The sequence below is a fragment of the Salvelinus sp. IW2-2015 genome, unplaced genomic scaffold (assembly GCF_002910315.2).
Source record: "Salvelinus sp. IW2-2015 unplaced genomic scaffold, ASM291031v2 Un_scaffold2717, whole genome shotgun sequence".
NCBI classification, from domain to species: domain Eukaryota; kingdom Metazoa; phylum Chordata; class Actinopteri; order Salmoniformes; family Salmonidae; genus Salvelinus; species Salvelinus sp. IW2-2015.
Window position 1 is genome coordinate 127,304 of NW_019944022.1, and position 27,477 is coordinate 154,780.

Sequence of the window (27,477 nt, forward strand, 5' to 3'; positions counted from 1 at the left end):
CTAGTGATATCCCCTTTGTTCTCTGTTTTTTAAAGAATGACACCGGCATCATACAGATATCCCAACAATTCATGATTGGTGAGAAAAGAAGGAAGGTGTGAGATTCCTGAGGGAGATGAAGAGGTTGGGTTGTGAGATTCCTCTGGGCTCTCCAGTCAGACACAGTGTCTCCTGTGAGACAACATTGCCTCATTGAGAGCTGCATCTTTCCACAGTTTACAACACCACTGACTACATCCATAGCAGACTACACTCTAAAAATGGGCATTCTTCTAATAATAATAATAATAATACAATTTCAATGTTTGATAATTATTACATTTTTGTGCAAATAGTGTTTCTTAATAAAACAATAACATTTGAGTGAAATTATTTTGGTGAAATTGCTTGAAGGTAAGATGTTTGATATTTCTTACCATTTCCTTAATTACACAGTCATAATATGTAAACAAACACTATACCCATGTTTTTTTTAAATCAAAACAGTCCCAGTAAAAAGGCAGCCTATTTTCCATACTGGGCAGTGCTACAGTCCTCTTAATGGCTCAGTGAGTATGAGTGGGGTCACAGTTCACGCTATGATGGGTTTGGCACTAGGACCCAGCAACAGCTGCAGGGCTGAACAGAACAGCTAGCCTTGCCCCCAGAAAAAGCCCACAAACACACTGAGACCAGTTCCAATCTGTTTCCCTCCCCGCCCTCCCGCCTCAAAGTCCCACCAAACTTTGTGTTAGTTAGGCACTGAAAGAAGACCACATCCCCCCCTCCTCCCCAGCCCCCTGAAAAAAACAAAAACAAATCTTCCTCTACACACTGTCTTTCAAAAGCTCTTTCACACAGCTGAACACTGGCACTCGACCCAGTCTGTTTCCAAGGCACAACAAACAACCTTGTATAGAGCTTTCATGTGCAGCATGTAAGCTTGTTGTCTTCACATCTTTGGATCCGTTGGCCATTGTGCTACAGAAAAGCAATTGAATTGTGCAGCATGAAAATTAAGAGAGAGTGTTACTCACATAATAAATTGTCCATTAACACATCCCTTGATAAAATTCAGTGGTACTTGAAGCATTATTTCAATACAAGGATCATCCCACTCGATTTACACACCTACGCATGTTGCCTCCAGAACAGCCTGACTTCTTTGGGGCATGATATGCTGTGGTGTTCAATTGTTGCTCAATTGTTATCAAGGGACCTGACGTGTGCCAGGAAAACATTCCCCACACCAGTACACCACTACCACCAGCCTGTACTGTTGACACAAGGCAAATTCGCTTAGGTCACTTGTTTTGCCCATTCTAATGTTCAATCGAACAGTAACTGAATGCCTTGATGCCGGTCTGCCTGCTTTATATAGCAAGCCACGGCCAAGTGACTCACTGTCTGTAGGAGCGAACCATTTCCGTGAACCTAATAAACTGGCCACTGAGTGTATATTTCAGTCAATATTTCACTGTGAGGGGCTGACATCTCTGGCTCAGGGCACAGTGAAAGGCCAGTCCGGGGACACAGTGGATTATGCTGGTGAGTATATATGCAACCGGATACCCAGCACATTTGGCATGGTTGACCTCCGCTCAATCCCCCTGATCTCAGGCAGGTCAAGGTACATTCAATACCACCAATAACACAACCACTGACAGAATAGCTGTAAACACCACTCTGCATGGCACATCCCTTTACACAGCACAGGAAACAAACAGAGCAGAAGACAATGGATTTTTATGAAAATGAATAACCTTGAATCGGTTATTATCATATTCTTTATGCATCAGCAGAGCCAGCAAAGACCTATCAATTCTCCGAAGGTTTGCATTTGACACAAAACGTGCTGTTTTATGTTAAATGCTGTTTTGTGGAATTTGAAATGGTAGAAGTGCCTGAGCTAAAATATAACTGTCTGATGGTGGCCATTTGATCTCTTATCAGAGAGAAGAATGCGTCCAACCAAAAACGAGACTGGCGTGTCCAGTCTGCACTAGTGAGTCTTGTCCTTAGCGTTAATCATTTAAAACTTCCTAGGCAAACCTATTTGTTATGCTCTAATCCTGAGCAGGGGGAGTGTGAGTGAGTTTCTTTGGCACTCCCATTCTGCTTGTAGGAGAGAGGTGGTGCTGGGGTGGTGAGCTGCTTGGTCGTGGGGTCTGAAGCCTCTTTGTACCGGCAGCTGAGGGGGCTTCGCTGCGACTCCTAGACTTTACATTTGGTTTGGCCGGAGGGATCACATGACAGCTGCAAACTAACACCCCGAGGGGCTTTCTGCTTTCACTTGACACTGACAGGCTGTGAGAGAGTCCAACACTGCAGAAAGAAAATATTCCCTCTTTCCATGACATCACCCAGCCAGGAATGGGGGAGGGGGGGTTGGTGGCAGCCACAGCTGGTGGCAGCCACAGTGCCATCTGCCCCTGCCTAATAGTTAATGCTGCTTTACTTATAGACTCCTACTTCTGCAGAGAAGGGACATGAATGTATGGCTACCGCCAAGGAGCCCTTAACAGCCTGCAAGTCCCACAAATGAATTCCTGATTGACATTTTCACTCCCAGTCTATTGTTTCACTTGTGCGGTCCCTTTATCAACACTGAATCTCTCTGAAAATCTTCCTCAGTCACTTTGGGCACTTTTTATGGTCCCATAACAAGATTATTTGAGTGCGAAAGGATGATATGCAATTGGTTTTAAAAGTGAAATGTTGTGACTACCATCTAAAAAATGTACGTAAAAAAGAATTGTAATATATAATTACAAAGGAGGGTATCCTTGCTCTTCCTCCCATGTACCAACCCACATCCCTGACCCCATGTACTCACCGTACATCTTTCCCTCGTCAGATAGAATGATCTTCCTGCGCCCACAGGGGGGATAGATGGCCAGCGCCTCCTGAAAGCTCTGCTCGATGTCGGGGCTCCACACCCCCTCGGCGTCATTGTCAAGGGGCTTGTCTGCCGAATCGCTCATCCGCTCCATGTCCTCGGCAGGGCTCTCGCTGCCGCTCCAGCTGCTGGGGTCCATGGTGGTGCTTGGGATCTCCAAGCCGAAGCCTGGAGCACAGTAGGGAGAGATCTGGAATTCCCAAATAAACAAACACAAACCATCCGTCACTCTCCACAGCACAGACATCTGCCTCCAAGACGACAACACACTGCTCATGGCCACTGGTCAATAGTGTGGTGAGCCAAACAGGAGAGGATTCTTGGCCTGGCTGTCTACCTATGATGTTAGGATTAGGATGACTGCGGTACAGTTTTACTAGATGCCATGTAAAGGACTGAAATGTTCCTTTATGCTAGTTTTTGTCCGACATTTTAAATGGTACTATTGAAAATACTTAATGTCGTCTCCCATTTAAAACAAATGATGTGATGGAGGTCACGTGCAGCGACTTCATCACAGGATATATTTTTAGCTTGTTGTAGTAGAATCACCTCCTTGACTTTCCAAAATAGATAAGCAGGCAAATAAAAAATACAAGACTGCAGACATAAAATATCTAATGAGAACATAACCCTAAAACACATCCAGCGCACCTGGTATCTCCTGCACAGGAGCAGTTGAAGCCTTTTTATACCAGCTGTCAGGACTGTCAAATAGACTCTTAAATCTGGATGAAATTCATGTAGGATAACTGTGGAATGTTTATGAGGCAAAAAGAAATAGAGAAGCCCACTCAAGAAAGGACACAACCATACCTGTACCACTTTAAATTTCAAACGGAAAAAAATATCCCCTGTCCTCTTTGTTCAAGGAAAGAGTCTGTTTTCCACATTGTGAATTCCCTTGACAGAAAATTCCACTGTGAGATTCCTCAATTTTCTTTGCATTTATGCTGTGTAAACAACCTGCTCTGAATTAGATCCCCATTAAAAACTCATTCAAACTGCTAAACTGTAAGCGAAGGAGAAGGAAATCACATTTAAATTCGAGGCAGAAAAGTACCTAAACTGAAAGTGTCCATCTCTCCTCAATCAAAACTATTGTCCACAAAGTGACTCATGAAAACAATGTAGGTTCTTATGTATTGCTGTAGACAATCATGCTGAGTTGAATTTTAACGGTGAAAATCACAACTGGGGAGTTCATTTGGTGGATGTTTTTGTAGCCCTTCACTCTAGCACCCCCCCACTTCCCAGTCTCCCTCCCTATCTTCCCCTCTCCCTCCTTATCCTCCTCTCCCCTTCCAGACGACCGCTTCCTCTCTAGGCAAGATCCTATTCAAGCAGCACAAGCTGTTGTGAAGTGGGACTAGCAGCATATGTTTCTTCTAGAATGTCGGTTCGTGAGGGGGGAGAGGGGGGATGGGAGCAAGCTGTTTGGGAGGGAAAAAAACTCCCAGAGAGCGGAGGGAGCGTTTACTGAATTCCGTTTTTGTGAGCTGACTGCTGACACTGCAGAACTTACTCACAGACTGATGAGGGAGGGGAAAAAACGTCCATTTCGACCACTAAATGGCTTGGGCTTTTTCTCCAGCCTTGCTCCCCCCACCCAGACTGAATAATAAACTACACCAGTAATCACATCCAGCACGGTCATGATTGTAATACCTGATCTCAAGCAAGATTTTTTCTTTACTTCTTCAACAAGTCAAACCCAGTCAAGTTGTAATAGTGGTATTTTTGAGAGGACCTTTTAAAAACACGCCTTTGCATTTGTCATTGCCAATGCCGTAAGGGATTCTGAAAAATGAGTATTCTCCGTGATACAGTATTTATTTTTCTTAAATGGCTGTGAATACTCTTTCCAGGGGTTCACCATTCAGAAAGAGAGAGATTTTATATATATATATATATAGAGAGAGAGAGAGAGAGAGAGAGGAGAGAGAAAAGAGAGAGAGAAAGAAAAGAGAGAGCGAGAGAGAGAAAGAGAGCGAGAGCTAACGTGAGTGTCTGGACACGTCTGGTTTCCATGCTAGCTCATGATTTCCCTCCAAAAGAGGGAAACAACACTGATATTTGGAGGGGTGTTTAGTGAGCTCATGGCCATGTTCATCCCACAATGGGCTGATGTTTCCCCGCTCTTCTACAGGTTGTTTCCCCTGACGCGCCACACCAGGAAATGAATACTGTTACACTGAAGCGTGCAATGAATTATTGAATCCACCACCCCACCCCCGTCCCCCCCAAAAAAGCTGAGCTCTCAACCACAACTAGCATTTACCGCTAGGGAAGGGCAGCAGAGAGCCTTGGCCTATCATATTGCTACATGAAAAGAATAGAGCAGTATATATTTGAATCTGGGGTATAAAGATCGAGGGGGTAGGGGTGGAGGGGTAATACATAACATTGAAATGGTATAATACAAGTTGGTAGGCTAATTCATTCATTTTAAGTGGTACTCTAAATTAATTTTGTTAATATAACCACTATAAATAAACCTTTTCTCTCTCCTCCATCCATTGCTGAGGATGGTGTGCAGCCGCATCTGCTGCAGGATTACTCTGAGGGGGGAAACAGCGGTACACACTCCATGCCATGTAATCACAAAGAGTTTAAAAGACTGGGGCAGCAAAGGGGCTCAAGAGTACCTCTCTTGGCCAGTAGAAGCATCCACATCGTACAGCTGGCAGATCTACAGTAAGTCAATGCTATTTACAAATGCATTTACTTAGTGGCAGTTACATTGTGATATAATCAATGTCCGCATAATTCTAGGACATATTGGTGTCATAGAATACACATTTCTCTTGTTATTGGTACGTTTATTGCCACCATTCGCCAAAGTCAATTCAATGGAATAATACATTGTCAAGGACCTTAAGAAGTTTATTTCCCACCAAGATACCACAGCCAGAAGCACTCTACAGTATGTCCCCTGAATGAATGACTTTAACCTAACACTGTCATTAGCACGCTGTAGTCTATTAACCTGAACAAGTGTTAGAGAACATCAGATAAATCTATTGAGTTAAAACAGCTTAATCACTGGGCATGGCTGAAGTGACTCTGCAGTCATTTGGCTTAGTAATAAATCACCCTAAACAATTGACCTCTGTCACGATTCCATAAGGAGCATCTATCAGGAGAGCACCTCGACAACCAGATGAGTTCTGGGTCCAAGCGGATGATCACCTCCTTGAGCATGCTGAGGAAATATGAGGCCAGGTTCACTCAATTAGCCAGAGTTTGATGTGTATGTCTTTATCTTTCAATTACTGATAACCCTTTGTTTCATTGATCTCTCGACATTGACAAGTGAGTCATTCTTGATGTTTTGAACAGAGGGATATCATCATTAGAGCATAGCAGTAGACATTGTTTGCACTTTTTTTTTTTTACTAATAAAACATGTTTTTAAACACAAGACAAATATCATAGAACACCTTGAATATTCTTCAAATGAAGGTCCTCTAAACTATGGTCACTCAGCTGTCTTAATGGAGAAACAAACGCAGGGGAATGTTTGCAAACAGAAAATAAAACACTTCTCTTTCTTGATAGGAGAGAATYGAGGAMTTGCTGACTCSCAAGACRTRYYCTTTTCATCCCTAAAACARTTACATGACGAACATAAATCATTGCTGTCCCCTATAGACTTGAGTAATGAAAGGCAAGGGAAAGAAATTCACCAATASAACATGATGTAGKTGAACTGAGCCAAATCCAAATGCAKACCATGCCAAGWGCARAGTYACCTAACAGAGTTACAGTGTTGTTAAGAACTTTTTACAGCCATCAAACAAGTGTGTCTCTAATATTTAGTCTATGTTACACAGCCTTATGTATAAATACGCACAGAGGAGAATGTGCCTGGGTGCTTTAGCCATAACAGGTATGCTATGCTGAGCTGGCTGTGTGTTTGGACCGGGAGAGAGACGAGTGTTGTGATTAGTGCAATARGTCTCRAGARGARGCTGAAGTGGTGATGTTTGTCCAGGCCCCAGTGGCAGATGGGAGACAGAGATTAGTCATGCAACAATATACTGTGGCTGGGCTGCTGTCGCTACACCTCGCTCTCAAAGCAGGGAAAGCATTTCAGACATACCCAGAACAAGGACACCATAGGCTACAGACAAATCCCATTCCCACCCAGGGAGAGGCGCTTTCTCTCGATCGTACATCACTCAAAACAAAATAGCCCACCAACAAACATGATKATTTCATCTGGTGTGCACTAACGWWMYACTATAAGCAGGTGTTTGCTGRYCACRTTTCAATAKAATMATGGAGCTAGACTGGRAGAGCAACATTGCATTAGCTGCCCTACAGCATGRCTARWAAGRAGAAAGATGCTTAATWAAAATGCAWTTGGCTGTAATAATGGAACTGTATGGTAGATGGGAGCTTCTCAATCTGGCTCCATTCATATATTTCTGCGTAATAGTACAAAAATGATGAAACAATACGAACACCTGCAACCTTCAGCAGGTAAAGAGCATTGTGGCTTTTGTGAGTCATTACAGTTAATTGAATGTCTGGAAATATTTCTGTAAAACTAATCAAATTCCCAACTCAACTAAACCCAACTGTTCAAGTCATCATAATGACAAGACTAATGGACAAGAATACAGACATCAACAAAACCCCACATGAAAAGTATGTGATGACTATAATGCGACCACTTTAAATTCATTTGATTAATTTAATTCCCAAAAATCAAATCAATGATGAAACAACAGCGTGTACTCAAAGCGTGTACTTTTCTCCTCACACATATTCCTATAACCCTCTTCACATACAATGGATGATTTCTTGCATCGTGTCTACTCTAACATAAAATTGGAAATGAGAATTTCCCTTCTCTAAGAGCCTAACACTGTGGATGGCAAATTCTATGCTTTTAAATCTCAGTGGCACGGTCATAAGCCAGGCCTATGTTTATATAATTTTGTATTGATGTGCCTTTAATATCATAGTGGAGTTCAATAGCTTTCATTGTATCTGTGTGTGTGTTCACGGGTTCTCCTGAGGCTGTACCCCTCTCTGAAAAGTCTCCCCAATCATTGCAGCCAGGATGTGCCCCTACACGCCTCTTTCACAACTCACAGACATCTACACACACACACACACACACACAGGCACATACGCACACACACACACACCAACAGTTCAAGGATTGGGGATTTGGATCTGTAAAACAAAATGATGGAAGCTTAACAGGATACACCACGTGGCTGTTGTTTGATGGCAGGTTTTCTGGTATCTGTTCTGGTTGGATGATAAGGCACTGATGTGTCTCATCCATTATTACACAAGAGAGATAAAGAGGGAGAGAGAGAGAGACAGGGAGAGAAAGAGAGTGAGAGAGAGGAGGGAGACAGAGAGAGAGGGCGAGAGAAAGAGGAAGAGAGAGAATGATAGAAAAAAGAAAGTGAGAAAGCAAGAGAGTGATAGAGCGAATCAGGGCAAAAATCTATTTATCAACATGCATAAACAAAGAAAATTACAACTTATACCTCAGAGAGTTCTGTGATACGGTTGAATGGCGGGAACCTGGTTACTGAGATTTTCCAGGATTTACCGCCCAAAACCACTCCCTTTTCCCGGGATAGATAAGTATGAGAAACTGGTAAGTTACAATAATTTATTTATATGAACAGCATGGTTGTAACGGGTGCGCTGAGAGTGAGGAAGCAAGTTCAGGGAGTGAGTGATTTAATCAATAAACGAAACATAATACAAAATAAGAAACACGAACAACGCACAGACATGAAACAGAAACAATGACGCCTGGGGAAGGAACCAAAGGGAGTGACATATATATAGGGAAGGTAATCAGGGAGGTGAGTCCAGGTGAATCTGAAGACGCGCAGGTGCGAGTAACGATGGTGACAGGTGTGACCCATTACTAGCAGCCTGGTAACCTAGAGGCCGGAGAGGGAGCACACGTGACAACGGTGTGAAATGCAACTGTTAAATTAAATGCGATGCCTAAATCTGGCTTCTCTACGGCCTCTGCATGATGAATTAACGCTGAGGGTGGGGACAGACAGTCCATCTCAGTATGGAGCGCAGTTCACAATGCATGTAGACTTACCACTTTTATTCTTGTGACAGGAAGGCCTACATTTGCTGCAGAATAGTCTATGCTACAGTAATATAAAGACCGAATGCGCGTCTAATTTACACATCTCCATCTGGCTTTCGGGGGTCAGCTTGTTTTTTATTTGTAAAGATTATAATTTTTTAATTACAGCTGCAGAGTTTTAAAAAAGCCTATCACTCGAATATCGTTGCTTTAAAATCAGTGCACACGCAAGCACTCGCTCGCATTCTGTCTCTCACCATCTATTCCATTTTAGAATAAGGCTGTAACGTAACAAAATGTGGAAAATGTCAAGGAGTCTGAATACTTTCCAAAGACACTGTATGTATTGGATAACGGCATTTGGGCATTTTTAGGCTTGGGCTCGTTAAATGTCTTTAATGTGTGGCTCATAAAAGGTATTTAATATATGTCTCATCAGGCTCAGGTAGCATCAGGTTTGAATTTTCATGCTGATCAAAGCTCCAATCAAATCCAGACATGCTTTATAATGCTTTCGAATGACACTTCCGGTTTTGGCAGGAAATACCGGGTTTTGTAAGCATTTGTAAAATACCAGGGGGAAAAAATTCAGCCCTATTCTGTAATAAAACATGACACAAACTATATCATGACTGATATGTTTAGTCCCTAGAGAAGTGAACTGTCTAATCTGGGTGCTTGCCAAAAACCCGCTTACTGGAACTCCAAAGGCGATAGCGCTATCCAAAGATGCAAAGACTCGGCTCACTGCACTAGTAATATAGGATGGACAATTCAAAAGATGTTGACAATCATAGAATTTCACTTTGGGCCAATTTTACGTGTCACGCTCTCTCAAGGTCATTGGAAAAGATGGAGGAAAGAGATTTCGCTAACAAAGGAAACCACTACGGAACAAAGTTTGAGATTGTCAAATGTACAATATTCAGGGGGGAGACATTCTTCCCATAATTGAATGTTTTCTGTGTCCTGCTTTTCCTTAGCAATGACAATACAACAAGATTACTTTTGGACAGATAATAAGCATCTACACTGAGTATACAAAACATTAGGAACACCTTCCTAATATTGAGTTGTCAGGGCGTGGACTCGAAAAGGTGTCGAACGCGTTCCATAGAGATGCTGGCCCATGTTGACTCCAATGCTTCCCACAGTTGTGTCAAGTTGGTTGGATATCCTTCTGGTGGTGGACCATTCTTGATACACACGGGAAACTGTTGAGCGTGGAAAAACCCAGCAGTGCTGCATTTCTTGACACAAACCGGTGCGCCTGGTACCTACTACCATTCCCCATTCAAAGGAACTTAAATATTTTGTCTTGCCCATTCACCCTCTGAATGGCACACATGCACAGTCCATGTCTCAAATGTCTCAAGATTTAAAAATCCTTCTTTAGCCTGTCTCCTCCCCTTCATCTACACTGATTAAAGTGGATTTAACAAGTGATATCAATAAGGGATCATAGCTTTCACCTGGTCAGTTTGTCATGGAAAAAGCAGGTGTTCCTAATATTATATATTCTGATTCCATTGTCTTTGTAACCCTAGTAAACTCCATGGTTTGGTTTGACATTTTAATATACGGTACAACTATGTTGAGTACATTCCAACCCATATGTTTTAAAACAAGCTTCTCGTGAATAAGGTTATTGCATCAATTCAAAAGGATTTCTACAAACTACAATCATAAGATGTCTATTCAATTAAGCTAACCTAAAAATAACCCCTTAATAACCCCATAATCTCCACCGACCTTTCACATTTATATGGCACACATCTGTGTGAGAGTGTGCATATTTTGTTGTGTCTGCTCACTCTCTGCTGAGTGGGTCCGGGTTCTTTTATTCCTGCAGAAGACTCTGTGGCAGTGAGAATCATTATCACCTCATCACACAGGCTGTCATGGAACAGACCCATCTCCTTGTTTATTCCTGTTACTGGTGTTCATAGACTCCACATATCCCCAGGACACCATGTTACACCTTGTTTATCACAAAACGTCCAGTAGCCACCAGGCCCACAAGGAAGAACAGCCATTACTGATGCTGTTAGAAGGTACTTTTTAACTCTGCATTGTTGGGAATGGGCTCGAAAGTAAGCGCTTCAATGTAAAGTCTACTATACCGGTTGTATTCGGCGCATGTGACCATTCAAATTTGATTTGAAGCCAATAATGCTGTCGACAGTCAAATGTGATAGATAGAGAACTAAAAGATGTTAGGAATAGGTAAATACATCATTTTTGTGAAAAATACCTCTGAAACATGGATTGAGAGAGTGCGTCACAGAACTCATGCTCAAAACTATGTACGCCCAAATTCCATCTCCATCCCTGTCCCCAGATGCCAGGTCTTCAACACCATGTGGCATCAATCAGATAGTCCTGAGATGTGAGAGGTACATGGGGACTGAGGTTTCCTATTGAGCTGGTCTCCTAGTGTCTGAGAATCTGAACACTAATTATCCCGGCCAAAGAGAGAGGTAGGAATGTCACCTGTAGAAACACTTGGGGCCTTAACAGATAATTGCATACTCCTATCACACCAAGGTCGGAACCATGGAAATGGTCTTATTAGCAAGATAAGGACAAAAGCGGGCAACAAGTGAATGCATTGGCAAGGGTTGGGCCATAGTTGTGACATGGCATTATGGGAGATGACACTTATCGGCAGATTACATAAACCACTCTCGTTCACGCTAAAATGGAATCCAGCTCCTTAAATTAAAAGAACCCATTTCACCGATCATACAGACCTGGGTAATGAAATAGCAGATGAGAGGTCTCAAATGTAATTTTCCATGTGGAGTCCTTTTGTGCTGTTATCTCAGAGGGTGCAATAATGATCCTGTGAATGGCTTTTGCGCACCCCATAATGACCCATAGTAGTTAAGCCTGCACTGTGGAGAACTATAATTACCATGTGATTACAAAACTCAATGTTCGCTGTGAGTTTTAAAGGCGTACCATGGGCTTCGGCTAATTATTTCAGTAATGTTGAATGTATGCCAAAGCCCTCATGTTTGGAACAAAAAGTATCCAATTATGCATATTGCCATGATGGGACATTACTGAGATTCCATTTACAGTTTGCTTCATCAAAACATGTTCATTATAACTGGAATGGCATGTATCAAGAATGACGAGCAGAAACCCTTTCTGTACGGTATGGACCTTGAGATATAAAGTTATAGAACATTCATGAAATGATACAATTCAAACATCCAGAAAGCTTTTCATTTCTTAGATGAACACACCTAGCAACATTGAAATTTGACGTTTCTTCTGTTAGACATCTATTCTTTCTGAAATAGGCTTATTAAAAGCTTTACCCCCTCTATGACTATGGACGCAAGTTTTGACTGACCGAACCCAGCGCACCAGTATTGCAAAAATGTCCAATTGGCACAATTTTTGTTCTGCTGTAGCCTCTTTAAGGAGGGGAAAATGACAAGGTGTGCAGGGGAACACAAGAATGTCTAGCCGTACACAGGGACAAACCGATTGATCTACGTAGTATTGGATTTTTCTCCAGGTTTCATGAATAAATCTGCTGGGTATGGAGTGCTGATAAACGAATGAACAAGGTTTTCAATACCAATCTCCCAATGCAGAGAGCAAACGGTTCAGTAGAGTAGCTCGGTAATGCTCCCTCTGTTATTGGCAACGGCCAAGCGTTTATTTCATGCCTCTTTAAACCAGCAGGCTTGGGTGCAGTGAATCTGTCTGATAATATCCCACTCAAATGTGAGGCCTAGAACCCGCCGCCCAGCGCCCGACCAACGGGCCGCCCGCTCGGGGATCAATCTCTACTCGGTAGAGAATGGGATTGATTTACAGGCACTGTCAAAGAAGCTCTCCCAGTCCCCACCTGCCTCACYACYTATCAGAATCAAGTAGCACCTTCTAGACCTGGGCATCACATCAGATACAGTGGGAGTYCAGGGGACCAYTTTCCATCAGTCTTTTACTGTAGATGTCTATTCAGAAAATTAGCAAATGATCTGCTAAAAAATGTGCCCATGATATATTCTTCACATCAGAAATTATGAACTACAAATCCATGACATAAAAACATGCTATCCAACCGCAACAATGTTGGAAATCAATGCATTCGACYCAATAAACWTCTGTTTGTCAAAAATATGCAGGGCATTCCAACGTCTGCACATGGTCGCGTCACACTAGTGAGGAGAGAAGGGGGAGCGCATAAYGCGCAGGAAATTAAAGCTGTAAATAAACGTCCGGCAGATAAAGGATCCCCTGACAGTTATGAGAGCAGAGCAGTCTGGAGGCTTCAGGCTGGGCGCGGGCTCAGTCAGGACACTGTGGATAYGCATGAAAAAACTAATCAGTGATGAGCATGAAGACCACCATCTGCATCCAGCTCCTCCACACCACACTCACCATCACAGATGCCTCCATCTCAGGAAGGATGTCTGTTTGGGCCTCCATCTGCCATAAACCAGCCCCTACTACCAAGGTGCTACCGGTAGAAAGGTCAAATTGAATTTTCTAGAAACTATTTTGTTTGCTGTTCATTGTGTGGCGGACGCTGTCCAGTTTATTGGTACTTAAAGGAAAGCTTGGCCAGATGAGACACATCATCCCCATGAAGCTCCAAGGTAATTTGATGGAGAAAATTCCTTGTTGACCCGGCTTGGTTAAGTACATATTGAGTCACTGTACGAAACAAATAGCATATAAATCTGCCAGTGCCAGTGTCAAACAAAAGCTCAAACCTCACTCAAGGTTTTCTCAAACTCTGATTTACTCAACTGAATTTTTCACCAACTTCAGCCAGCACAAAGCTTTAATTCATTTCATGAGCTTTTTCAATTAAGCTTGCAGTATACACAAACAAAACACCATTGAACAGTTATTGAAAGAAACTGAGTTTTACATTGACAATGATAATTTCCCTATTTGAAGCCCAAAATGTAGAGGTGAACTCTATTGAAGTGCTTACCTTGTAATATCATTTATTTGTCAGGGCAAAACGATACCAAAACACACAACTTTGTCAGAACATTTTGAGACAACATTTTTAATAAATGCAAGGAATGTCTCAACATGCTGTAGTCCATAGCCACATCCAGCATCAACGCAAAAATGGACCAAAGCCATATGTACTGTATGGTCCTCAGACGGAGCAATTAAAATGTTTATGAGGTGTAATCATATTAGGCCAATGTATCCCAGCTTTCCAAGCCAAACATGCTTACAGTAGTATTTACATACACAGATCTAAGCCGTAAAGAAACCTACGAATGCTGTGCTTCGGGGTAGAGTTCAAACTCATTCACTGGGCACAGAGTGCATACTAATGTTGGGAGCTCACCCAAAGTCTATCTGAGCCTCGGCTGAATCCAGGGCAGCTTCAGGGCAGAGCGAGCCTGCCTGATCTCTGTCGGCCATGATAACAATACAGCAGCCATTAATGAAAGGCCTTGTAGGGATTTATTACAAGAGAGGACTGGGGAATACGGTGCCAGAGAGCCTGGACAGCCCACATTTGAATACAGACCACAAATTATAAACAGTTTCAGTAAATGAAGTGACTGAGGGCCTTTGTTCTACGGGCGTACATCTTCCTATTGCTAGTGGGCACTAAACCACTAGCATGGCCTGCACTGGGAAAGGAAGTTATTGAAGCCTGGATTTCCTGKTTTCYYCTGTGGCCAACAYCTTGAAGGTTTATAGTGGTTTCAGGAACTGACTCATCTAATGATTCATGGATTAGATATTGCTTCTCATGTGTGTCTGGTCATGTGGTAGCTCGTTTAAATGACTTTTTCCCATCCAAAAAAGAAGAGTTAGGAGAGTGTGAAAGTAGGGAAGGTACTTATAACAATTTCCCAATAACTTCCAAATCATTACAGTTTAATAAGACGTGATGAAGACGACTTCCCTGAGAAACTGACTGAGGCTGACATATGGTATGACTTATGAGGATATAATTGTAAAGTGCTGAAACAGTGGTTTCTTTACTGTATGACTTCTAAAGATGAGGAAAGCTCTTACATTTTATTTTTCTCTTTCCTTCTCATTTCCCCCAGATTTCCTGCAACAGTATGGCAGTATAATGCTCTACAACTTAGCTTTTTAAGGTTTCTTTGACTCTTTGACTTATCTAGAGAGAAAGTGCTTTGGACCTTTTGAAAATTAACATATGATGAGGTAAAGGTCAATATACCAAAAGACAAAGCGGGACAAACAAATTAATACAAAAGCTGTTTGCCATAATTATACATATGTAGAAAAAGTGAATTACACTTGCAAAGGCAGTTGACAAGGCCAAAGTGCACTCTAGCTGGCAGTCATTTTATGACTGCAGTCCTGAAGCAGATTTACTTAGATGACGTCAGTGGCTTTGAGCCAGCTTTRCCTTTTTGGTGGCACTCWACATCYGCCTCTCTGAGGCCTTACTGAAACTGTTGAGCAGCAGACCATACTGCAAAATTCTCTTTCTAGAACAGAGTTTACCTCAGGGTACAGAGTGACTGGAACCCAGCAGTACGGTAGTGTGTTTTAGCGAAGCATGCTATCCGATCACAGACACAATGATGTGACGATGAGTCCCTCCCCTGCTAAATGTCTGCATGTAATTACACAATTAACGACCCTGTGTCCAGATTAAATTACAGATCACATCTCTTTTACTCGCCCTACTCCTCTTGTTTTGTGTAGCTATAACAAAAGCAGCATCCTTTCATTTCATCAATTCTTCCCTTGATTAGATAAAGGAATGCTTTGTGCCATTCTGATTCCCATAAGGCATTTCTCAGACTGTTATCATACAGGAAATAGAAAATATTTGTTGGGTATGCGTAATTGTGCTTTTGATCAGTTTAGGCCTTTATTCCTAACAGCTGTTTCCATTTCTTAAAGAATGCAACAAATGTAAGAGGATTGAAAAAATAATAGATTTTCTGAAGAAAATAAATGTCTTCCATGCCAACCTATACTACTAAATAAATACATAAAATGACGTTGTGAAGGAAAACTTGATATGTAGCACCAGCCCAAGTACAATCCCCCTGCACAAAAACAACACACTCAAAGATCCAACAGTTTCCATGGCATTCTTTTCTCCTATGATAACTCTTAATTAGTTTTAACCGCAGATGGATTTTAATAGGAAATGATGACTTAGTAGTATATTAAAACGACAGGACGTGCCTGTTTGCTTTGGGCTGTAATCCCACTACAGTTTACATGTTCACAATGACCCATGACCACAGAGGGAAAAACCAGCTTGATGATTGTAAATGATGTGGTGATGCCCATGTGTGGTTCATTCATATCTACTGATGCCTTGTCTAGGTGAACTTGTTTAGAAAACTATGAATGTATTTGTTCACTTCGTAAACCTTGAAGTGCAATTCAAGGCCAGGAATTTCAAGGTAAGAAGAAATCACGTATGTGCACAAATACACATACACATGAGCTCACCTGCAATAACTCACACACACACTGTCCTACAACAGATGGTGACTCAAATATGAAGCATATTAAATTCTATTGATAAGGTAAGGGAACAGATAGCTTATCGGAAGCATACAAGAGCCATATGGTGTCATAGTCAGTACAGCCTGTTTTTGACATAACAATGGCCTGGCCAGGACGTAGAACCACAAGTTGACTAATGGTCGTTGGCATGAAATCTCAGAGCAGTACAAGCTAGAGCAAATGTTGATATTTGCATTTTTTCATACAGGTGCAGAAAATGACCCAAGCAGATGTCAATGAGAACGGGCTTGTTTGCGCTCAGCAGCTCAACAGCCTCGCACACACTCAGTCTTGACAACAGGAAAGACAATGGGTCTCTCTCTGCTCCCAGAAGTAATCCAATCCACTCAATGCCTCAGCAATGCACATATTCTCTCCACATTTCACAAGTGAAAGACTATATTCTTATTTTCCCAGCCCTGAGACTTCCACATTCCTAGCCAAAACAGTACAGCGGTGGGATCTATAAAAAGGCATGTGTGTTCAGAGAGAGGTGGTCTGCGTACAACTACTGAATGTTGAGGTTCAAAAACTCACATTTCTGAGCATGTTTTAAAGCTAGAATCCTTAGTTGCTACATCCATTTTTTAAATTATAAATTAATGATATACCGTGCATTCGGATAATATTCAGACCCCTTGACTTTTTACACATCTTGTTATATTACAGCCTTATTCTAAAATTGATTAAATTGTTTTTCTCCCTCATCAATCTACACACAATATCCCATAATGACAAAGCAAAAACAGGTTTTTATAATTTTTTGCTAATTTATTCAAACCAAAAAACTGAAATATCAAATTTACATAAGTATTCAGACCATTTACTCAGTACTTGCTGAAGCACCTTTGGCAGCGATTACAGCTTTGAGTCTTCTTGGGTATGACACTACAAGCTTGGCACACCTGTATTAGGGGAGTTTCTCCCATTCCTCTCTGCAGATCCTCTCAAGCTCTGTCAGGTTGGATGGGGAGCATTGCTGCACAGCTATTTTCAGGTCTCTCCAGAGGTGTTCGATCAGGTTTATGTCCAAGCTCTGTCTGGGCCACTCAAGGACATTCAAAGACCTGTCCCGAAGCCACTCCTGCGTTGTCTTGGCTGTGTGCTTAGGCTTGTTGTCCTGTTGGAAGGTGAACCTTCGACCCAGTCTGAGGTCCTGAGCACTCTGGAGCAGGTTTTCATCAAGGATCGCTCTGTACTTTGCACCGTTCATCTTTACCTCGACCCTGACTAGTCTCCCAGTTCCTTCTGCAGACAAACATCCCCACAGCATGATGCTGCCACCACCATGCTTCACTGTAGAGATGGTACCAGGTTTCCTCCAGATGTGATGCTTGGCATTCAGGCCAAAGAGTTCAATTTTGGTTTCATTAGACCAGAGAATCTTGTTTCTCATGGTCTGAGAGTCTTTAGGTGTCTTTTGGCAAACTCCAAATGGGCTGTCATGTGCTTTTTACTGAGGAGTGGCTTCCGCCTAGTCACTCTACCATAAAGGCCTGATTGTTGGAGTGCTGCAGAGATGGTGGTAAGGTTTTGGGGCGGCAGGTAGCCTAGTGGTTAGAGCAGTGGGCCAGTAACCGAAAGGTTGCCCCGAGCTTACAAGGTAAAGATCTGTCGTTCTGCCCCTGAACAAGGTTAAGGCTGTTCCCCGGTAGGCCGTCATTGTAAATTAGAATTTGTTCTTAACTGACTTGCCTAGTTAAATAAAGAGCCCTTCTCCCCCGATTGCTCAGTTCGGCCAGCTCTAAGAAGAGTTTTGGTTGTTCCAAACATCTTCCATTTAAGAATACTGCAGAAATGTTTTGGTACCCTTGGTTTTTGCTCTGACATGCACTGTCAACTGCGGGACCTTATATACACAGGTGTGTGCCTTTCCAAATCATGTCCAATCAATTGAATTTACCACAGGTGGACTCCAATCAAGTTGTAGAAACATCTCAAGGATGATCAATGGAAACAGGATGCACCTGAGCTCAATTTCGAGTCTCATAGCAAAGGGTCTGAATACTTATGTAAATAATGTATTTTTGTTTTGTATTTTTAATACATGTGCAAAAAATTCTAAAACATGTTTGCACTTTGTCATTATGGGGCATTGTGTGTAGATTGCTGAGAAAATAAGTATATTTAACCAATTTTAGAATAAGGCTGTATCCTAACAAAATGTGGAAAAAGTGAAGGGGTCTGAATACTTCCCGAAGTCGCTGTATGCCCATTGATTCTTGAAGAATATAACTTATAAATGTGTCATGAGATTAGGTCAAGTGTCGTACCCCAACAGAACCCAAAATATAAGCTTGTTTAACTCCAATGTTTGTAAACAATGCAAATGTAAACAAACACTGTATAGCCTCAAAACATGGTTAAACTACATAATTCATATCATGGGTGGTCAGTCCTTGCATCCATAGCTCTGTCTATGAATTTGAGAGTGGTTACATTTTTCCAGCCCCATCCCTTAGATTTTTAGTGAAACAGGGACGGGGAAAACGCTGTATTATTGTTTAAATAACAGCATTGAGCTTATATGTGTTTTTGTACGATGTAATGCATTTGTGAAGCTCACTTCCACCACATAGAAACTGCACATGTAAAATTGAGTGCTAACAAATACCTGTCCGATGAGTCATTGGGGCTAAATGAATGTTATAACAAAAAACTATGCAAAGCTTATGTTTAGAAAAGGGGGAGGAAGGGCTTAGTCGGCTACAGTCTATCTATGTTAAATGCCAAGTTCAAAATACCTTCAATACATATTGCCATAATATACATTGACTTGTTATTTTTTATAAATCTTATATGTTTATGTGATTGGGTTTTAACATAAGTTTAGATGGTATTACTTTGGAATAAGAGAAATTCTAGATAATTATTATAATTCTTAAATTTCACAAATTTGGGGTTCAACTGATATCATCTGGTAAAATTGGAATTCATAAGCCCACTTTCAAAAGTTAAAACTGATGGAGTCAAGCAAAGACAATGTACTATTCTTGCACTTGAAAATGCCATGCAGGCTAGTGTCCAACAGGTCCACTTGTTGCATAAGCAGAAAACAAAGCATCTATTGCTGGTCCTGATTTCCCTCTACAGCAAGCAGCTTTACTTCTCAACATCATGACATGTCAGGCGTTAAGTCTGATAGAAGTCAACCTAATTAATGTAGTAAATTCTAATAGCCTAGTAAGAGGAATCAACAAATAACACATTGTATCTTGCTGGCCCCTATTTTGAAGAGAGACCAACTGAAATATAAGACTATAATTAACTGCAAGAAAGGAGGTCTTTCCCCAATCCCACAATAGGGGAATTTAAGAGTATTAAAAGGTGAATTCCACTCTATATCAGAGAACTTGCACAGCCAAAGAATACCCTCATGCAGTTTGGTTTGTTTAGTTACTAATGAAGTGGATATCACCACGCATCAAAATAACCAAGACATTTCACCTTCTATATTCACCAACAAGCATATAGTTATATTTGAATATTTATATTCTTTGAGATCATTTAAAAAACACTATAAGTTAATTACACAATAATTGCATAGCCTACTCTATAAAATATATTTGCTTAACTATTAGACAACCTATATTGGAATTGTATCTGATGTTGTGACCTTGATGGCGTTTAGCATTTGGTTCAAGTGAGGGCAGTCAGGCTACATAACCTATTCATATTCATATGTTTAAAGCTCTGTAATAGCATCAGCGCAAACCACTACATCCACACAGCCTACAATAAAAGGCAGTGCAAAGTTTCCCACAAAGTTTCCCCCAACAAATTCATCCTTAAAATAGAAACAGTTGAGCATCTGTGTAATCTATAGGTAATTCATGTATATTACGAAATTCTAAAGCAATAGAAAGCTACATAATCTTCCTTAACCTTCCTTAATCTTGATCAAGACTTTCCTGAGATTAACGTTATAGGCCTACATGTAATAGGCATCGGATCACACGGTTTCTTCGGATGCGATGAAACTTTATAACACATAGAAGTGGCCTTGGCTACATAATGCGACCCCCATCCCTGTGATTTATTCAGATTTTAGCTGAGCAGGCAACAATGTATCCCGAAAAAAGGCGGATATGGAAAACAAGGATCGAACAGAGCAATGAAGCAGACATAAACATAGCTCAGAGCCCACAATAACCTACTTGTAAGAATTTATTTTTGAAATAGTTCAAATCAATATTGAATTACCAATTGTTTAAAAACTAAACTGACGAAGAGAGTTGCAAATAAGAACTGGGTATCAATGGTCGTTTTTTTTTTTTTTTTGCAACGTTTCAATAGTGTCCGAAAGCAAGAAAAACCTAGCATTGAATCCAAACAGATATCAAATGTTTTCATTCACTATCACTAGAACACCAAAATTATGTAATAACATTTTCTGATTATTTTGTAAATGCAAAAGATGTGTTTTATAGATTATATTCTCTAAAAGTATGTTGCCCGGCCTACTATCCTACACTGTGAGAGCACATGGGCAATATGTGTTTAAATGTAGTCCATAATCTTCTACTGTCAAAGATGATCAAAAATTATTATCTTAAAAAGACACATCTAATCAATTCGGCAACATTGATGGATCTTGCCTATGATCGGTTGAATCAATTCCGCATGTGGAAAATGGAATGCAAAGAATTTGATGGAATTTTTGTAGCCTAAACCTGATAAAAGAACAAAAAATATACTTACAGTGACTTCAAAGTGCGATGGATAAAATACACGATCAAAGGTGTTGGAGCAACAAGTCTTTCAGCAGAATGTTTTTGCACTGCTCCGAAAATGTTCCACTGAAATCTCCAACTCCCGGCTGAGCCAACTAAGGAGAAGAAAACAGCAACATTTTGATCCGTCATCTTGTCCAAAATTGTCATTCATAAAATAATGTACGTCCAATCGTATCCGGAATCTTGTTAGGAGTTTGAGGTTCATGCACTGGACTTACTGCGATATAATAGGGCGTATGGTCGGGCTTCTTTACAAAAATGTGAAAAATGTCAAAGATTTTCGTGTCAGTCGAATACAACACTGAGTGGACAAAGTGAAAGCACCCTGTTGCAACAGCGACAAGAAACGGCAACCTAAAATTCCACCGACACACACTTTTATTGTAATATAAAAATATGCCCACTCATTCTAATACCATACATTACTTCTTATTTCTAATGAAAAGCGCAACTTCATCATAACAGTGTTAGTCTGCAACCATTTTGCATATTATTAACTACATTGAAACTTACCTCAAACACCTCCGTTATTGTTATTTGTAATAAAATTCGTCCCCCTTTGTTTGTCTAATGTGGGATATTATAGTTTTTGTAAACTGTGTAAAGTTATTGTTGTGTTTCTGGGTCAGCCAGATATGTGTACGTGAATCGACAACGCACGGACAGAGATGCGAAGAATGCTCGGAATGAGAACAGGAATGAAATGAACGCGAAGAGCGAGTTTGCATTGGGGGCGGAGCAAAGGTGGCGTCATCCCGAACCGAACAGCCCTAGATTATGGTAGATAGGAGGGACAAGCGGGGGGAAAATAAGAAGAATGACCTCACAGGACACGTCGAATTCAAATTGGTGGGAGAAAGAAGAGGGAATTTCTTTGTGGAGTTAGTTCATTCTATTGTAATCATCTACCTCAACAAAGCTGAATAAAAGTACAAGTATGATACCTTCATCCCAACCATATCAGTCATTTGAAATGTTGTTGCTTGATAAATATCAGATGTGAATACAACACTGGCATTTTTATTTGACACTTCCACAGCTGGAACATGAAATGGAGCACATTTAGAAACATTTATTAGGTTGAACATCTGTCACCCGCCTCTCATACTTCGGTAGCTGCATGTGTTGTAAATGTAACATCAGTAGGCCTTATATCTTCAGAACTATATATTCAATACAGTATCATCTGAGACACAAGCAAGATAGAACTGTTGGCTAGACCTTGTGAGCCTGTGGAGAGAACCATGCCAGTGCCACCACACAATCAGCGGTACTTATGAAGTACAACCTGGTAATATGGGAGAGCAGACAATCATAAGACATGTCAAAGACCATAGAGCAGGTTTGCTTACAGCAAACCTTGTTTGGGCTATATGTCTGATCGTGTCTGTGCAAGCCATCCATTAGGAGGCAATGTTTTGACACCAATTCTTATAAAGAGGGATCTATGAAGATGAACGGCTGGCCTTTTGAAGACATCCATCAACACTTGTAACACCTGTCTGTGCATGTTTAGAAAAGAGAGACAGAGGAAGAGAGTGGGCAAGAGAGAGAGGGAGAGAGGTGGGGTTTTGCTCTTGAACTATAGATAGTATCACACACACATGGATTGCTAGTCAACAACATCCTCATTTGAAATTTCATTTAAATTGTGGTTCACTTCCATATTCCTTATATCAGGCAGTCTCAATTGCATAATCTTAGCGGAGCTCTACTTTAAGCTGTGATTCTTAACCACCGACTGCATGTCTGCTTTCCAAGGGCCCCTTATCTTATCAGCTTCTCTCTTCTCCAGGGTCTGTTCCCCCAATACCAACCTATTAACCATCAAAAGGGAGTCTTATCTATGCAAATGCAGCAAGCCCTGGAGGAACAAACTCTGCTAGCACAGCACATGTGACACCACCCCAACACCTGAGTACAGTCACAGCGGTGATTCATTCACAGCCATGGGGTCATCTGTCGACAGTGTTTCACAAGCTCCTTGTTAAATATTAGCCCTGCATATCCAGGAAGCCCACCGACAGATCCCAGCATAATGGCAAACTGTAAAATGGTTCATAGCCTTACATCAGAGCCCATTCTCATTGCCTTATCGGGCACATGAGTCGCCTGGCAGATTGCATCCAGGAAATGTGGCCATATGAAAATGTGTGTGTGTGTGTGTGTATGTCTGTCTGTGTGCATGTTTGTACCCAGTTGGGACTGCATTTGACAAGGTACAATATTGAACCAACACTKATTTCAGTGTAGAATGTGTTGTTATTCCTTATTCCTTCCTATGTGTAGGTGAACAAGTTAAACTGAGTTAATAGTACACATTTAAATAGATATTACATGTCATAATGAAGCCATAAAAGTGTTATCTGACAGCATGGAAATCCATTTCTGTATGACCTGAATTATTTATCAGTGCGCGTGAAAACGTAACATCTGAAATTCTCGTGCGTCTCCGCTGGCAAATTATACCTAGACTAATCATTGAATCTGTGTGCATCTTAACAAAGGATCACTGTATGTGGTGAGGGGAGAAGACAGTGCTCAACACGGCTGAACTGTTTACCCCAAAACAGACATTGCAGGTTTCTGTCCGCACCCCCTTATTCACACACAGCCTTCAAACTCTTTTATGACTGGGTGTGGCCACAGAGCAATAGGAGTGGGGATGGAATAAGGGAGGACAGAAACCTCACAGACAGCAAGGATTTTAGGGGGGGGGGGGGGGGGGGGGGCATTCCCATAATTCAGGGACAATTGATGGAACCAAACAGATACGCCTAATATAATTGTAATTGTATCAAAAAAATCTATTGGTATTTGAGCAGTGGACATCAATATCCTGTTAGATTCTATTTAGCCCTAATTTGTAATAAATATGTATTTGTTCACGGATCATTGTTTTTAACATTGACATCTTAAAAAAGTTTAGAATATCAATTCAAACAGAACTCTTTTTTATATGACACATTTCTCATTCAGTGTTAATTACATAGGTCTTACCCCAGATAAGGATTTGCGCTCTARAGTACCATTTGTCACTACAGAAGCATCCAGGGATAGCTGCCTGACACCTGGGCAGATTAGGCCCTACAGGTCTAGTGTGGCAGGGCTTTGAACTGGAGCCTTCTGGAGCCTCTGCTCCAGGGGAGGCCTGGGGTGATGCTGGTTGGGGAGGATGGGGAGATGTTGGGGAGAGAGGTGAACCGGGCTGCCCTGCCCTCCGACCTCTCCTAATCAGGCGGCCCTGGGAGGGCAGGTGCAGACCATCACTGGCTCTCTGCTCTGACGGCACACTGATTGGCTTTATTAGAAGATAAGAGAGGGGTTAGCAAGGAGCTGAGGACCACTCTCTCTGGTGGAAAAAGCTCACAATTTCAATCAAAATATATAGAGAAATTGGGCTCTGGGTCAATATGTTTACTTACACTTCATTTGAAATCAATTTATCTTACATAAAGTAAAATGTTTTTCTGAAAATGAAATACCAGAATGATTCCTCAACACCTGAWGGTTAAATGATTATAACAAAACAGTATATCATAGTGTGTGGCCATTTTGGTGTTGACATTGGCCAAAATTGGATATGCGTTGGAGTTTGTTTGAGAACTATAGACATTCAAYTGCATCATGCAAACAAACCAACTGTGTTAGCAGACGCCATCTTGTGGTCACTTAGAAACAGTGCTTTGTGAACATACTAAGGAACATTGAGTGAGCTGCATATGCCGACTACTTTTATTTTATTAATTTTCTATTTTACCTTTAATTAACCAGCTAGGCCAGTTGAGAACAAGTTCTCATTTACAACTGCGACCTGGCCAAGATAAAGCAAAGAAAGTGCGACACAAACAACACAGAGTTACACATGGGTTAAACAAACGTACAGTCAATAACAACTACTACAGTATGACTTGGCCTTAGTAGAGCCAGAGCTCAGTCAATGACTGACACATAATTGCAAATGTTTTCTCTCTAAGGTCCAACTTCATATGACGTTAAAACTTTCAACACTGTACACAGCCCCCACTTCAAATTAACTTTCCATGACCAATCATTGTGATGTATTGAACAATGATAAATTGAAGACAGTTGAAAACAGTGAAGTATGAGGATGTAATTTTTTCATGGTGAATATTAAGCTGGGATATTATGATGAAAACTCAAAGTTGGAAAATATATTTATCTGTGTATATAAATGAACATTCAATAGTAATTGACAGCAAAAAAGTGCCTTGACAAAAGGCTAAATTGTGACAAAGGGCAAAACTTGAATTACTGCATACACCAGCAGTGAATTCAGCAGGCAGACTGAATTACAGACAGTGGATAACAGGGTACACTTGGGCCTCTCACAAGGAGGGGCAATTTCACTCCTTGTGCATTCTTACCCTCTATCTGTATGTATGTCAGTTCAGTCTGCCCGTCCATCCGTTCGTCCTCTCTATATCTCTCTCTCTCTGTGGGTGCAGACACTTAGCCAGTTTCGCTAGTCTCCAGGCAACAGCTGTGGTTTTGATGTCTAAATGTTTGTGCACTAAATTTCTCTTTAATTCAATTCCATAATGCAGTGTTTGAAGATATGGATCAATGCCTGCTGCCTTTGATGGTCATCCTGGTAGTCAGAGGCATGTCAATGTACCAATCCTGCACTACAGAGAACAACAAGGACCCCATCACATGATGCAGCCAATGTGGCCATGCAGATCCTTTCATTGTTGTCTCATCATAGAGGACTATGTGCTATTTCTGAATCACATCACATGAAGGATAAGTGTGCAATCATGTGGAGAACATTTTCTACTTTGAGTACAACTCCTAAGGTACTGGAAGACCATTATACAGTAAGCATGAATCCTACCAACCCTACCCTGCACAGCCTGCATTGAGAAGAACAGACCAGGCACTATCTTTATTCACATATCTTATCTCTTCATAATTACACTCTCTGCCAGATCAATACAAATAGCAAGGGAGAGAGTGGATGAGTTAATCAATTGTCTGTTTTGTAGTAACCTGACACAATGTGAATAGAACGAAGAACAGCTACAGGTAGCTATAGGTTTGTCTTGGAATTTGATTACCCCCAACAAAGGATATAAACTTCTTGAAGAGGTAACTTCTTAAAGAGGTAACTGGTAATCATTAAATAAGACACATAAGTCCTAATCAACACATTATTCATTGAAATAGTGTTTTTCTTTCACAGGATTGCATGTAAAACAGATATAGTTGAAGTCGGAAGTTTACATACATCTTAGCCAAATACATTTAAACTCAGTTTTTCACAATTCCTGACATTTAATCCTAGTAAAAATGCCCTGTCTTAGGTCAGTTACGATCACCACTTTATTTTAAGAATGTGAAATGTCAGAATAATATTAGAGATAATGATTTATTTCAGCTTTTCTTTCTTTCATCGTATACACTCAATTAGTATTTGGTAGCATTGCCTTGAAATTGTTTAACTTGGGTCAAACATTTCAGGTAGCCTTCCACAAGCTTCCCACAATAAGTTGGGTGAATTTTGGCCCATTCCTCCTGACAGAGCTGGTGTAACTGAGTCAGGTTTGTAGGCCTCTTTGCTCGCATACGCTTTTTCAGTTCTCAGTTCTGCCGACATATTTTCTATAGGATTGAGGTCAGGGCTTTGTGATGGCCACTCCAATACCTTGACTTTGTTGTTCTTAAGCCATTTTGCCACAACTTTGGAAGTATGCTTGGGTCATTGTCCATTTGGAAGACCAATTTGCGACAAAGCTTTAACTCCTGACTGATGTCTTGCGATGTTGCGTCAATATATCCACATAAATTTTCCCTTCCTCATGATGCCATCTATTTTTGAGTGCACCAGTCCCTCCTGCAGGCAAAGTACCCCCACAACATGATGCTGCCACCCTGTGCTTCACGGTTGGATGGTGTTCTTCGGCTTGCAAGCATCCCCCTTTTTCCTCCAAACATAACAATGGTCATTATGGCCAAACAGTTCTATTTGTGTTTCCATCAGACCAGAGGACAATTCTCCAAAAAGTAAAATCTTTGTCCCCATGTGGCAGTTGAAAACCGTAGTCTGGCTTTTTATGGCGGTTTGAAGCAGTGGCTTCTTCTTTGCTGAGTGGCCTTTCAGTTATGTCGATATAGGACTCGTTTTTAGTGTGGATACAGATACTTTTGTACCCTTTCCTCAGCATCTTCACAAGGTCCTTTGCTGTTGTTTTGGGATTGATTTGCACTTTTCCCACCCAAGTATGTTCATCTCTAGGAGACAG

At 41.1% G+C, this 27,477-nt stretch overlaps 1 protein-coding gene across 1 annotated transcript in view; it reads right to left on the bottom strand.

The window, feature by feature from the left end:
- Nucleotides 1–21,914, bottom strand: part of LOC111969349 (transcriptional enhancer factor TEF-1) — a 56,339-nt gene extending 34,425 nt beyond the window's left edge. Inside the window, 3 exon segments of the mRNA XM_024141756.2 lie at nucleotides 2,816–3,068; nucleotides 21,177–21,303; nucleotides 21,725–21,914. Of these exon segments, the coding sequence (XP_023997524.1) occupies nucleotides 2,816–3,017 (202 nt within the window). The 5' untranslated portion in view covers nucleotides 3,018–3,068; nucleotides 21,177–21,303; nucleotides 21,725–21,914.
- Between the last annotated feature and the right edge of the window lie 5,563 nt (nucleotides 21,915–27,477).